Source organism: Sceloporus occidentalis, unplaced genomic scaffold (genome assembly GCF_023333645.1).
Source record: "Sceloporus occidentalis isolate IW3139 unplaced genomic scaffold, rSceOcc1.0.p SCAF_6, whole genome shotgun sequence".
Taxonomy (NCBI): domain Eukaryota; kingdom Metazoa; phylum Chordata; class Lepidosauria; order Squamata; family Phrynosomatidae; genus Sceloporus; species Sceloporus occidentalis.
The window spans coordinates 120,938,042-120,952,061 of NW_028316986.1; the positions used below are offsets into that span (position 1 = coordinate 120,938,042).

General features: G+C 38.2%; 1 protein-coding gene across 4 annotated transcripts in view; it reads right to left on the minus strand.

The window, feature by feature from the left end:
- The window catches only part of CYB5R4 (cytochrome b5 reductase 4), a 45,110-nt gene that overhangs the window by 13,295 nt on the left and 17,795 nt on the right, over window positions 1-14,020 (minus strand). For all 4 annotated transcript variants that reach the window (XM_089530827.1, XM_089530826.1, XM_089530828.1 and 1 more), the window contains 8 exons: window positions 9,864-9,918; window positions 9,197-9,254; window positions 8,028-8,121; window positions 6,571-6,603; window positions 4,483-4,605; window positions 2,977-3,117; window positions 1,606-1,758; window positions 1,106-1,256 (listed from right to left, as the gene is read on the minus strand). In XM_089530827.1, the coding sequence (XP_089386953.1) occupies window positions 1,106-1,256; window positions 1,606-1,758; window positions 2,977-3,117; window positions 4,483-4,605; window positions 6,571-6,603; window positions 8,028-8,121; window positions 9,197-9,254; window positions 9,864-9,918 (808 nt within the window). The remainder of the gene's footprint in view (window positions 1-1,105; window positions 1,257-1,605; window positions 1,759-2,976; window positions 3,118-4,482; window positions 4,606-6,570; window positions 6,604-8,027; window positions 8,122-9,196; window positions 9,255-9,863; window positions 9,919-14,020) is intronic.

Sequence of the window (14,020 nt, forward strand, 5' to 3'; positions counted from 1 at the left end):
CTATTATCCAAGCAACATAGAAACTTATAGGGGAGATGGCTTGGGGGATTTCTTGTGTATAATCCACAAAATGTGTAACATGCTGGAGAATGGAGTTTCCCCATCTCTGCATGTCGCATGAGAAAACTCTCTCACCGCTGACACCTTTTTCAAATGAGAAAGACGTCTGGAGCAATCTTCTTCTCTTTTGTATCTTGACTTTTAAAAACAAGAGAAAAGGAGGACAGCGAACAAAGAAAGACAGCAGCACCTTTCAGGTTAACTCATGGATATCCACAAATACACAAGCTAAAACAAAAGGTGCTGCTGGATTTCTTCATCTCCTCTGCCTTTTCCATTTTATGCTGAAACAGACCAATATAGCTAACTCTTTGAAACCTAAAGAGAAGAGGAAACACTTTTCCTGCATACCTGGAAATTTCCTTATCTATGGGGGGGGGGGGGGGGAGAGGGGCTATTTTGGCCTTTAAAAATAATTCCATAGGCCTGAAACTAACTGCAAGCTACAGTCCCAGCTAGACCACATCCAATGAATACTGTATATCATCATGTATATGTCTAGAAATTTAGATAAAAAAATTGACCCAAATAACCTGAATCAACTGTAAGTACTGTTCTTTAACTCTCAGCTTTAGATCAGCAGTTCTGAAACTGTGGGTTGTGACCCCTTTGGGGGTCAAATGATCTTTTCACAGAGGTCGCCTAAGACCGATGGCCTTAGGAACCAAGACACCACTGCTTTGTGGTTGGGGGTCACCACAACACGAGAAACAGTATTAAAGGGTCACAGCATTAGGAAGGTTGAGAACTACTGCTTTAGATCCTTTATTATCTGCCCCTAGGTTTTACCCTTGATTTATCAATGGGTGATATCAAAATCCATAATTCTGACCCAAAAACCTGCCCTCCACTTATACCTGAGGTCGATTTATAGTTGAACATATATGGTAAGTAGATTTACATAAGGAGTTCGATGGGCTTACTCTAGTTGGAATTAACCATTAGCTAGATGTGCCAATAGACATGTGGATGAATGGGATAAATACAGAATTTAAGATAGAGCAACAATGTTCAACTGGAACTAGTCATGGTCATGGAAAGTTACCTGAGAGTATTGCTACTAGTCAAAGCATAGTTTAACAGTTTAACCATTGGTGTGAATCCTGTGCCTCCTGCCAATAAAAATAGTTCTTCTACCTCTTCAACTTGTGATGTTGTGAAGTTACCTTCAGGATTACTCAGAGAAATATATTCCCCTGTAGAAGAAAAACCAAACAGTACAATAAATGCTAGGGAGAAGAAATTGGCGCTGTCTTCAATATACACTCACCAAAATAAAAATAAGTTTGTATCAAAGGACATTTGTGGACAGCATAAGCCATCATTCTTCAGGACAATATTAAAAGTAACTTTTTACACAGTTTGAAGCCAGATTTCTGGTCATGCCAAATTAAGATATCAACTAGCTTACCTATATTTTTTTTTTACATTAATGTGTTTATCCCATGTGTTTCAAAAACTTTATAAAAATTGAAAGAGGAAAGTTCATAACAAGAATTGGTATACTATATATAGTCTTAAGATAACAAGAGGGAAAAGACTTACCTATTTGCAGAGTGTCAAGTACTGGTGTAAGCAGTCCACTGGAGTAAATCTTGATCATGAGAAATATATGCATGTTATCACTGTAAGAGGGACTTTTGAATGTTGGTACCAAGGAAGATGACACTGGTGTATATGGCTTCACTATCTCTGTGCCTAAACAAAAGAAGTGGATGAAAACTGCATATTAGATATGAAAAGAATATCAGAAACAATTTTACCCCAGAGGGCTGCATAGCATGCCAGGAGCAACCCAGGCTTATTTGTAGCACTGGTGGGACCCAGGCAGGCAGGGCTTCTGAAAACAAACCTGGGAAATGGGGTCCCCTTGTTGGTCCACTCCCAGATTTTCAAAGGAAATCCATCTCATTGCGAAAAAGACTGTCCTGGACCCTGACTACTCTTTGCTGTTTTAGACTAGTGACTGCTATGGACAAGTGTTGGTCACTAGGTGGCAGGGTCAGGAAGAACATTTTCCCACTGGTTGTGTATGAGAGCATATAGACATTATTCAACATATTCATTTGTTCTGTTCACTAACTTTATCATAGCTTTACAGTGATGATCCAAGAAACTTTGGACTAGATCCACTGAGAAAGGCAGTAGGTTTGGGACAACATGCCTGTCCTACGTGGAGGTTTTTTTGAGGGAGGAGTGACACATTACAAGGTGCACCACTTGACAGGGTCTATACTCTCACTGTTGCCAACATGGTTCCCTTTAGACGGGTTAAAAATCAGTGACTGGATTCACCACACAGTTTTACCAACAAGCCTACCTCTGAGTTATTAAAAACTCCCTTCTTTTAGTACTTGTAGCAAATGCATTGGGTTTTTTAAAATTAAAAATAGATATAATTGTGTAGTCCAACTGTTCTTTTAATCAGCATAAATAATGCTCACATAACAAGTCAGTAACTGAAATCAAGACATAGAAACTTGCATTACATCCCACCTACTTCACCTGAAAAACATACTTTGACACTGTGAAAAGGCATAAACCCCCATGAAAATAATGTATTGGCTTCCCTATGATAAAGACTATTTTAAGTTTGGCTGCCATTGATTAGGCAACTAATTAAAATGCCAAATACTAAACAGAACCAAGTCTAGAATTAAAACTTTGAAGGATGTAAAAATATGTTGGAAGGAAACAATTTGCAAACAGATGACAACTTATTTGAAATTCCTGTGGCGTGTGTGTGTATATAAACCTGAATGCATTTAAAAAGTGCTTTATTTATGAAGATAACTTAACTAACTCATTGATTCTGAAATGTGCCAACCTTCTGAATATTCTATTGCACTTTTTAGAGAGCTCAGAGTGGAGTGTTGTTTTACCCTAGAAACAATAATAGATTTTCCACTACATTACCTGTAATTGTTTGTTTGAGGTAAACATGGTGCCCAACAGGGACCTGGAGATGACTCCCTGGTGGTAACATTAAACAGAAGAGCCTAGTATCATGAGTGACATTTGCTTTTGATAGCAATTTGCATTTCCTGTAGAACAGACCTTAGAATACAGAAACAATATAATTAATTCAATTCATGCACTATTCAAATATTTACATTCTTAAAACATTTATAAATAGTCTAGATGAATAAGCTGCTTGCTAAGCAGCTCTCTGCAGGTGCAGAACCATCCATCTGTGAGTTGAAAAAAGAAAGAATTTATTTCGCTTCTGGTAGAAATTATTCCATTACCAGAACCTACCTTCTGTGAGTGGAATGAACCCATTGGATCCAAAGCAATGTTGTGTAAAATCTACATACATATACACTACCTTAACACTGAATTGCCATATTAGCATCTTACTCTTCTGTACTATTAGTGGTCTTAACACATTTGAATAATATAGCAACTAATATACTTCTATACTATATGCTAGGAGCAAAAGATTCTGCATCCATGGATTCAACCATCCATGGCTTGAAAGTATTTCCCATAGTGCGGCTTGGGTGCACTTTCTGGTTGGCTTCAAGGCGTGTCGTCTAAATGCCTTGCCTCGAAGCTGGCCAGAAACTTGCATATGTTGACCGTCTGTTTTGCTCCTTGGTGTTTTTGCTTGCACCCTCAGGTATGGGGGAGGGGAAGTAATTTCTCAATAACCCCCCTATCCCAGCTGATATGGGCTCAGAAAAGACCTTTTTCTATGACAGGAAGTAAATGGAAGATGCTTCTCAGTTTGACAAAAAGCACCCTGAACCTAAAAGCCAAAAATACAGGGTAGTTCTCTGCACGTCCTCCAGAGCAGTGCTACTGAAAGTAGTGGTCCCTGGATCAATGTTGGTTCCTGACCCACTGGCTGCCACATCCTGGCAAATTCGAGAGGAAAATAACAACTGTACCCAATGGGCACAAATTTAATGCCAGTACCTGGCACACTGGAAGACAGTAACAGCCAGCCCCTCACATCAGACAGCCTGAGAAACTGTGCCCTAGAGGCTACAGGAAACATTGTGAATAGATTTTTAATTATTTAAAAAATGTAAGAGGGGAACACCCTCGGGGCTTGCAAAAACAACCTTGGACCCCATGATTCACACATTATTCACCTGTGATGCAGACATTTTTTTATTTTATGCCTATGGTTTTTAGGGCAGCTTACAACGATTTTAGAATCACTTTATGTTAAAATATCTTCCACTAAAATGCATCACAACAGAGATGAATAAAAAAGAACCTTTAGGCAAACCATCAGGGGTGGAAAAGTGACTCTCCAATGACAAAAGGCACCTGTTTGCTGAATGGGGAAGGGTGCCCCCGCCCTGCCCAAGTATTCCCCCTTCCCTCTACAGACCCTGTCTCTCCATGTGCTCTGGAGGTCTAAGGCACCAGAAAGAGGTGTGGCGTGCAGAAATTAACAAGACTAATTACCTCTGTCTTTGCACTTTACAAAAGAGTTATGATTCTCCAGTGGCTGCCCAAGAGTCTTCCAAGACACAGTTTCTTTCTTCTTCAGGACACAGTCCACCTTTCCCACTTTTTCAGAGACCTGTACTAAAAATATACATAGTGTTGTTCTATGCTAATATGAGCACAATGACCAAAATCTAATGTAGCACTAGCAACGCAGCACACAAAGGCACACTTTTTCCTTCTCTGTATCCTCCTGCAGCTCTTATTGGCATTTAGACACCAATGACAGGAGGGTTTCAAAGACCCCTAGAGCATGTTTATGGGATAGCCAGGAGGCAGCAGTGAGGACAGGAGATTGCCCCATCTCGATTCCAACTAACAGAGAAAGTTCCATCACCAGGAATAGCCTGTTGGATTCTGGCCAGTACTTTCCTACAGAAAACATTATTACAAGTGGAGTCTCCTTCCTTAGAGGTCTTTAAACAGAGGCTGGATGGCCATCTGTCGGGGATGCTTTGATTTAGATTTCCTGCATGGCAGGGGGTTGGACTGGATGGCCCTTGCGGTCTCTTCCAACTCTACGATTCTATGATTCTAAGTCCACACAGTTTATTAAAGCATGTGGATGGTAAATCACTATAAAATGGACCTTATCTGATAATCTTCAATAATAACTCTCTGTGTGTGTGTGTGTGTGTGTGTGTGTGTGTGTGTGTGTATACCATAGCTCCAAATGGATGGATTAGTTTTAACAAATTAAAACCTCTCTGTATCCAACAGCAGATTCTTGATTCACTAGGTGCCAATGAATTACCAGACTCCACAGGACTAAGAGGAGACATTCAAAGTAAGAGGTCTGCTACAGAATGAATGCTTTACCCAAGAGCAGAAAATCTTGTAGTCTGTAGCTGGTTTGGAGTGGGATGATATTAAAAGCTATTAAAACCTTCATTTCTGCTGGAACACTATGAAACCTCTGAATCTAAGGAGGCTCTTGTCTTGTTTTTTCCCTGAACAGCAGCACTTATGAGACTTTACTTTTGAGCTAATGGCATGCCATGAGATGTAATAGAGTAAAACAGCTACTAACTACCATCTAAGCTGAAGCAGGTATTTGAAATTGAAAGACTCAATGTCCTTAATATAGTGTGCCTGCATCATACGCGGGCGCAATATACGCAGCTTTCAGCATACGCTGAAAGTCATGCTGGAAGAAGTCATGGCATGCCCCAAACAGAATAATGGTGTGTGTGCCACACCGTGGGCACCATACGTGGGATTTCTCTTATGTGCGGGGGGTCCAGAATGGATCCCCGTGTGAGGGAAGGTCCCACTGTATGTCATAAATTGTCATGGAATGGAATTACTGATTCCTAATCTATAACACAGGCCTGTGATGAAAAAACATTTTTCAATATTTTAGCTGTTTTAATTATTTAAGGTACATTATGTTTTAATGAATTTGAAAAATACAATAAAAATGTCATACTACACACAGTTCTTTCACAAATTTAATACTTTTCTCAATTCAGTTGTTGTTTTACTTTGATTAAGTGTGGATGCTAATGTTCCAGTGCAATTTCTTTTAGCACTTTTGAATTGATATTTGTTTTTCATATAAGTGAATTGAAGTGTTTTGAAAGTCTCTTCATACACTTTAACCCATTTCTGACTCTTTGCAGGATCATTTTTTGCAGGATCATTTTGTTCAGTCATACATTATAACATAGGAACCTCAAAGCAAGCTGTGAAAAAACTGTATGCGATGGAGCAAACCTGAGGTCATAAGAACTGGTAGTACAGTAAATAGAAGCTTATGTTCCAGCATATCTGTTGCTTTATGAACAAAGCAATGAACATGTTGTTGCCTCAACAGATTTAACATGGGGTACATTTCGTATTGAAGGGGAAACTATGATGGAAAACCTTCATTTAAATGTCTAAGAATAGTTAGATGGCTGTCTCAATACAATAAATAACATCTTGCATGACAAAAGTATGGAATAGTCTTACTTCTTATACAAAATATATCAATTACTGAATTTATTAACCAGATGGATTTTTTAAAAATACATAGTTTGATAATGGGAAGGCATACTTACTTACCTATGATATCCTCATGAACTGCATAACTCAATTCTAAAACAGAAGCATGTATTCTGATTTAATACATAAGAAAAATAAATATAAAATTCAAGTTTCAATATTTATTATTATTAGACGTTTAGTAAATGTGAAGATGTAAAACAATAGGAAGACATTTCAGCATAGAACTGGGGTCATAGTATAAACCAAGTTATAAAAGGATAAAAATATAAAAATAGCTACACTGCAATGTTCTCTTACATTAATATAGAGGGCTGCCACTACAGGTACATAAATTATTTTTTGAGATGTAATGATTTTGTCCAAATAACAGTTTTATTTTTAATTCTCAATATGTTCTATTTCAAAATGTGTTATATTTGAATTTGCCTATACACCCTCCTAAGATCTTGCATTTCAGTGGGGGATTTAACTGTTTTAATAGATAACTAAATAAACGGATATCTTTATTTTTGGATTCCAATTTTAAATATAAATGCTGCTTACATATGTATGATGCATCACATTTCATGTACAATTAACACTGAACAGTGTGATGTTGGCCTTTCCAAGGCTGACCCTACAGTTCCTAGCTTGTGAGGTCTGCCACTTTCACTGTAGCCCAAGGACCCCCTTCAAAATCCCTCCTTGGATCTGGAGTGACTGGGTCCCTAGGTGATCTCATGGTGGACAAGTCTGTGTGCTAGCTTTGTGCCCTGTATGTTAAGTATGACCACCCTTTGATTTAGGTTGAATGAAGCTAGTCAGAGTTAACAAATTAACAAGATAATTAATGTGGTTTATTACATAATGTAAAATACTAAACACTTTAACAAGTTCCAGTCTTATTTCCAAACATATAACAATATTCAGCCTGAGTAATGTCAGACATTTCCCTTCAATCAGTTCAGACATCCAGTATACACTCACTCCTAAAAGAGGCTGCATCCGTACTGCAGAAATAATCCAGTGTAATATTACTTTAACTGCCATAGTTTAACACTGTGGAATTCTGGGAACTGTGATTTGTTGTGACACCCAAGCTCTCTGACAGAGAAGGCTAAATGTCTCACCGGTCTACAATTGCCAGAATCCCATAGCATTGAACCATGGCAGTCAAAGTGATGTTAAACTGTATCATTTCTATACTGCAGATGCAGCCTGACTCTATCTGATTTATCCAAGTGTCAACTCTAAACTCTCTCTTTATAAAAAAAAAAAACCTCCCATCATAGAGGGAGATCCCTATGCTGGGATTGGTTGCCCTCTGTTGTTCCAAACATTGTTTCACACACATTCATCCAAGAGTCACTCAGTATAGTAACATATTTGCTAGTTGTTTCCTCCTGGCTTCTTCCATTACAACTTCACACACAAGCATCACTGAGATAACTGCTATAATCAATGCAGCCCTAGTGCATTAATATTTTTAAATAAGTAACATTTTAACTGAAATATTTTGCTAGGAAAGCACTTACCAACATGAAAAAGGTATGAGTAGTCCTTCACTATGATTTCCCCTCTCAATTTATTATCTTGAAGATCAGCTATCACCAATTCAGAATTCATATCCTTAAAAATGGAAGGAAAACGAAACCATTACAACAGAGTTGTTAAAACTAAGGAGTGATTCTTTTTGTCATCATCAGTAGCACACTACCAGTAGGCATGGGGATTCAAAGTAACACATAAGTCCCTGCTGTGGAGTGATAACTCTAAACCAGCAGTTTGCAACCTGTGCTTTGAGGAGCCGTTAGGGCTCCTTTGCACTTCCCAGGTGCTCGATGGCCACTCCAGCAAAATTACAATCTATCCCATCTCCCCCCACCCACTGTAACACTACTCTTAAACACCATTAACTTATAAGACATAGGGTAGGCCTCTTAGCAGCTCTGCCATAGTAACTGATTCTAAAAAGGGCTCAGTGAGTCAAAAAGGTTCAGAACCCCTCCTCTAAACCAAGGGTTGTGAACCTCAGGCCTTTGGATGAATTTGCCTTCCAGGGGGTGGGGTCAAGAAGAATGCCATACGTTCTCTCCTTATGATTTGGTGTTATCCTGTTCTAAAAGGAATTAATGATTAGTGGCAGAAGTCTAAACTAAATGTTCTGGAATTGTTCTCTTGCCTTTTTGCCTTTGATCCTGAAAAAACTGGTATACAACCCTTGAGAACTTCTCTGAAACTGAATCAGGTCTTTGGGCTGAAAGAGGTTCTCCACCCTGCTTTAAACCAAATTTGAGGAAACAGTGGCCTTCGAGATGTTGTTAAGAATACAACCCCACTGTTCTTGGCCATTGGTTATTTTGGCTGAGTTTGATGATAGTTGCAAACTGCTGTCATCTGGGAGAGCTACAGGGCCCTAAAAGGATACAGAGATGGAAACACCTTCAATTAGGGTTGAAACCACTGCCAAAGACTTGGCAAGCAAGCTGGAGTTTTTGAAGGGGTTTAGGAGGAGGAATATGGCACCATACTGGTTTTCTAGGTGGCATATGGGACAGCAAGAAAGAACTGTTGGATTTGTTAGAGGAAGGAAGAAAAACTTTGGCTAGTTGACATAATGATGTTGAAGGAGAAAAATGATAACAACAACAACAATTTGTAAGTATAACTTTGCAATTCTTTACTACTAAATGCAATTCTTTACCTTTTGTTTAGTGTATATGACCACAGTGACCAAATCATCTGTCTGGAACCAATCATAACTGAAACAGATTTAGAAAACTATAAATATTTTTGAAACACATTTATATATGATTTCATTATCAATTTGTTTTCAGATCTTTCTGTTGTGTCTGGCTTTGTGCTAATTGCTTATGTTTCACCTTCAGTTCTCCACAGTCTGTAAAATCAGACTAATAATTGATTTGTTTTGATCAGGTTTTTGTTCTGTTCTACAGACCAGTTTTAGAGTTGTGTTATAATCCCTGATCTCTAGTACTGTATTCTCATGTAACTCAAAAATATATTTGTATACATCCAGAAAAAACTGCATGTAATTAACTCTTCCTGAATCACCATTTTGTGTCTGCTTCTGGTTGATAGACCTCAATGTTCTAATAAAAAAACAAGACAGCTGTCACAAGCCTGTAGTCTGACAATCTCAAATCCAAACTCCATGATGTTATTCTAGAGTGGGGGGAAATGGATTCTGTACTACAGCACTAGATGTGATGAAACTATAAATATAAATATTTATAAACACTTTAAAAAATTCAGTAGATAACACAACGCACTTGTAATTTGTGTTCATTTCTTACAAATATGGAAGCCTACAGACAGAAACAACTTCATAAGGTAAAATATTATAATACCTGGGAACTACTTCTTTTGAACCATTATCCAAACTTTTATTTTTAGGTAAGGTACCTGAAAAGGAAAGAAAAGTGCATATGGTTTAATGCATGGAGATCTGAAAAGGAGATGATTCAGTAAATAAATTGTACACAGTACATTAGTTTTGTATGATTATATTGTACTGACACAAGTTATCTATAGGCCTAACCTACCTCTCAAGGTTGTTGAGAGAGTAAATTAGAGGAATGTAACAAGGCAGGTAGCATATATGCTGCTCCGAATGGCCTGGATGAAGGACAGGATGGTAATTTAAAAGAATATGTAGGGTTCAAAATAGGTGCAAGACCTATTTGGCAGTTAGAAACCTACTGCCTGTTGTTCAGAACTTTTAGTTCATCTTCCTTAGGTATTTTAAATATTTGGTTACACTTTTAGAGTTTAAGAACAAGAAAAAGTCAAGCGCATGTCACAGCGCACTCTGACTTAAGAGAGATGATTCTTGCTTCCCTAAGTGCATTAAATGGCACAGATAATACTTTCAGGTTGACACAGATAATAGGAACGGAAAATATTGGCTCACATATTATTCGTCAAAAAGTAAAATATAGCAGACACAATCCTGGACTTGTTACATCACATCCAGTTTGCTCAAATGGGATGCTAAGTTATGGATCGTCTCTGAGTGTTATGTTCATTCTTTAAAAATAACATAGCCAGATAGGAATTTATTACTTCTAATTTGACTTATTGATTATGATGGAAATTAAGCTTCTTGGGATACATCCAAGGTGGAGGGAAGAGTGGAGGGTTAGCCCTGGCTCCCTGATCCTCCTCACCACCTTGGATGTATCCGGAGAGGCATCCAAGGTGGGGAGGGGGCACCAAGGAGAAAAAAAAAGAGCTGTTTTAAACCAGATCCTGGAGCCCAGTCACTGCATCCAGTCCAAATTTAAAACAGCTCCAGCAGCCAAGCAGCCATCCCTGGGCTCTCAAAGGGAAGCCCTGCCTGGAAGAGGGAGAAGTGGCAGTGGCAGCACAGAAGAGAGCTCTGGGCAACCTTTGGAGCCATTGGGGCTGGCCTCCCAAGTGGAGCCTGGAAGGAGGGCTTTGAGAGGAGGACTCTGCCTGGTCAACCTTCCTTCGGTGAGTCTCTTTTATTAATCCCCTTATGCCCCAAAGTTTTACCCTTGACTTATCCGCGGGTCACATCAAATTCCCTGATTTTGGCCCCAAAAGCTGACCTCGACTTAAACATGAGGTTGACTTATAACTGAATATATATGGTAGTATAATATGTTCAATGGAAATAATACAACTATGAAATAGGATTCTCTTGCTAGTAAACCAGAGGCTTAGATCTTAAAAGTCTCACATTCCAATGGAGTGGGACTCTGTGCACAGGACACATTGCTGGTGAGAGAAAAGACCATGTTGGTCTTTGGAATGACATCTTTACTTGAAAGATAGAAAAAGAAATATATGTATTGTATATGCAATTATATGTTTTAAGGAATGCTGACAAACTTTAAATTTTATTTTCTTCTGCTGACCTTTGTTGAATTATATTTCTTTCGATAAAAGTTTTTAAGGCACTTTTCACTAGTTATCTTCCTCTCTACAGTCTCCTAGGGCCACCTTCCTCAAAATATTGGGGGGGGGGGGGGGCTTAAAGGATTGAGAAAGGCAGCATAGTGTTGTGGTCTGAGTGTTGGACTAAGACTCTGGAGGCCAGGGTTCAAATCCTTGCTCAGCCATAGAAACCCACTGGGCAACCTTGGGCACGGCAGCCTCAGAGAAAGTCAAAGGCAACCCCCATCCTGAACAAATTTTGAGAAGAAAATCCTATGATGGGTTTGCCTTAGAGTTGCCATACACGATTCAGAAATGACCTGAAGGCACACAACAATATTAACATAAGAATTGAAAAAGTAATCAGTAGAAATTCCTATGACTGTCACTGGCAGGAATATCCACTGGTGCAAAAACAATTCAAGAAAAGGATGTGACACCTAGGAAACAAGCCAAAAACGGTGATGTAAAGAGCATAATCCAAAATAAGGCCCATGCTTCCTCATGTTGTTAGACATCCTATCTCAACCCTTCTATCTAAATATACTTCTGATTATTCTTCAAACGCCATGAACTCAGAAACAGAAACACCCTTCACAGAAATACTGAGCTTCAGATTTGCTACAGAGTAACTATAAGAAATAATGAGTCTAACAAAGCTAGTGAAAAAAGAAGAATGAAATCCAAACAGTGAGGGTGATCTTTAAACAGTGAAACAAAGTGAGTTGCTCTTTATCCATCTATGATGCACCAGTTTTTAGTATTTTGTAGAAATAGTCTAAAAATCTTGCCAAATCTTACTTGTTTGAGAATGGAATATTTTCTATTAGTCATTTCTTCAAGATGGGAAATAGATGACTATATGAGCTAAATTAACAGTTTGCTAACAGCACTATAAAACAAGAGGAAACTTGCAAAAATCCACCATCTTAGCAGATTGTCAATAAAGCACTATAAACATCCCCCCAAAGTAGTTTCAGAATGGCCTTTAAATATACTCTACAAACACTCTTAAGGCTTTATGAATTAATCCTGAAAATTAGACTAATAAAAATTAATTAATTAGACTGAAAATAATGTTTTTAATACTTTCAGTAGTTCCCTATTTTTTTCTCCCCTTAACTTTCCTAATGGAAATCTAATTTAGTGCAAGAAAATTGGTTTCTCAATCTTGTTATTTAGTTTTCTATCTTCTAAATACAGTGGGCTCTTGGTATCTGCTGGGGTTTGGTTCCAGGATCCCACCTGGATAGCAAAATCCATGCATGCTCAAATCCTATTATGTACTATGACATTGGACAATGGTAAAATCAAGGTTTGCCTTTTAGATTATTTTTTAAAAATATTCCAAGCTTTGGATGGCTGAATCTGTGGATATGGAGGGCTGAGTGTAGTTAAATTATATTTAAAGGGAATTCTAGAGTAGATTCTACTATAAATGAAAAATGGAAATGCAATGGAAATATCACAGTGAAAACACCAGCTCTGGGGTAGAAGAGAAAATTATTTATTCATTTATATTTCTCCTTTTCAACAATACTGGGATTCAAGAAAAAGAGTTAGCAACATTAAGAATGATTTGAATATTTTAAAAAGTGCAAACCTGACTTCATAATTATTAGAATTGTTAAGTGTTTTCTTGTTGTTAACTGCCATTGAGTTGATCTCCAAGACTCCCCCTCCTCCACTGTTCTGCTTAGTTCCTACAAACTCATACCCGCAACCTCCTTAATAAAGTCTATCCATCCAGCATGCAGCCTTTCTTTTTCCTCTTCCCTCCACTCTTCCTAGCATTGTTGTTTTTTCCCAATGATTCATGCCTTCTCATGATGTGTCTGAAGTACGACAGCCTCAGTTTTGTCATCTTGGCTTCCAGGGAGATTTCTAGCTTAATCTGCTCTTGAACCCATTTGGCTGTCCACGGGATCCTCAGCACTCTTCTCCAGCACCATATCTCGAATGAACTCCTTTTTTTCCTATCTTGTTTCTTAATTGTCCAGCTCCATACATAGTAATAGGGAATACAGTGGCTTGTATTATTCTAACTTTTGTGCTGACTTGTATATCTTTGCATTTTAGGATCTTTTCTAGTTCTTTCATAGCTGCTCTCCTCAATCTTAATCTTCTTCTGATTTCTTGGCTGCAGTCCCCATTCCTATCAATGTTTGATCCTAACTATGATAATTCTTTTACTATTTCTATTTCTTCATTGTCCAGGTTGAATTTGTTACAACAGCTCAAATGCTGGCCATGTTACTTTCCTCTTATTTTTCAACTCTCCTCTTTTTTTTGCCCAGTTCAAAATGCTCTACCCTCCTCAGTTCTTCGGGGTCTTTATTGGTACACCTCTCTCCTCCCTTAACTATCCCCAGGCATATAAAGGTATTTTTCCTCCCTCCTCCCACTGTATTTCATTAGCTTGCAGTTTTAACATTGCAGCTCCTGCCCTGGGATTCTTATGAAGGGCAGGATACAGATAGAGCACATGTTTGTACAATTGCTCAACTCAGTAAATTATGAATATCTTTTGTATCTACATGCCACCTCATCTACATGCCACTTCCTTCACATATGGTGTAATTAAATCAAGAAATCTCATTTAACT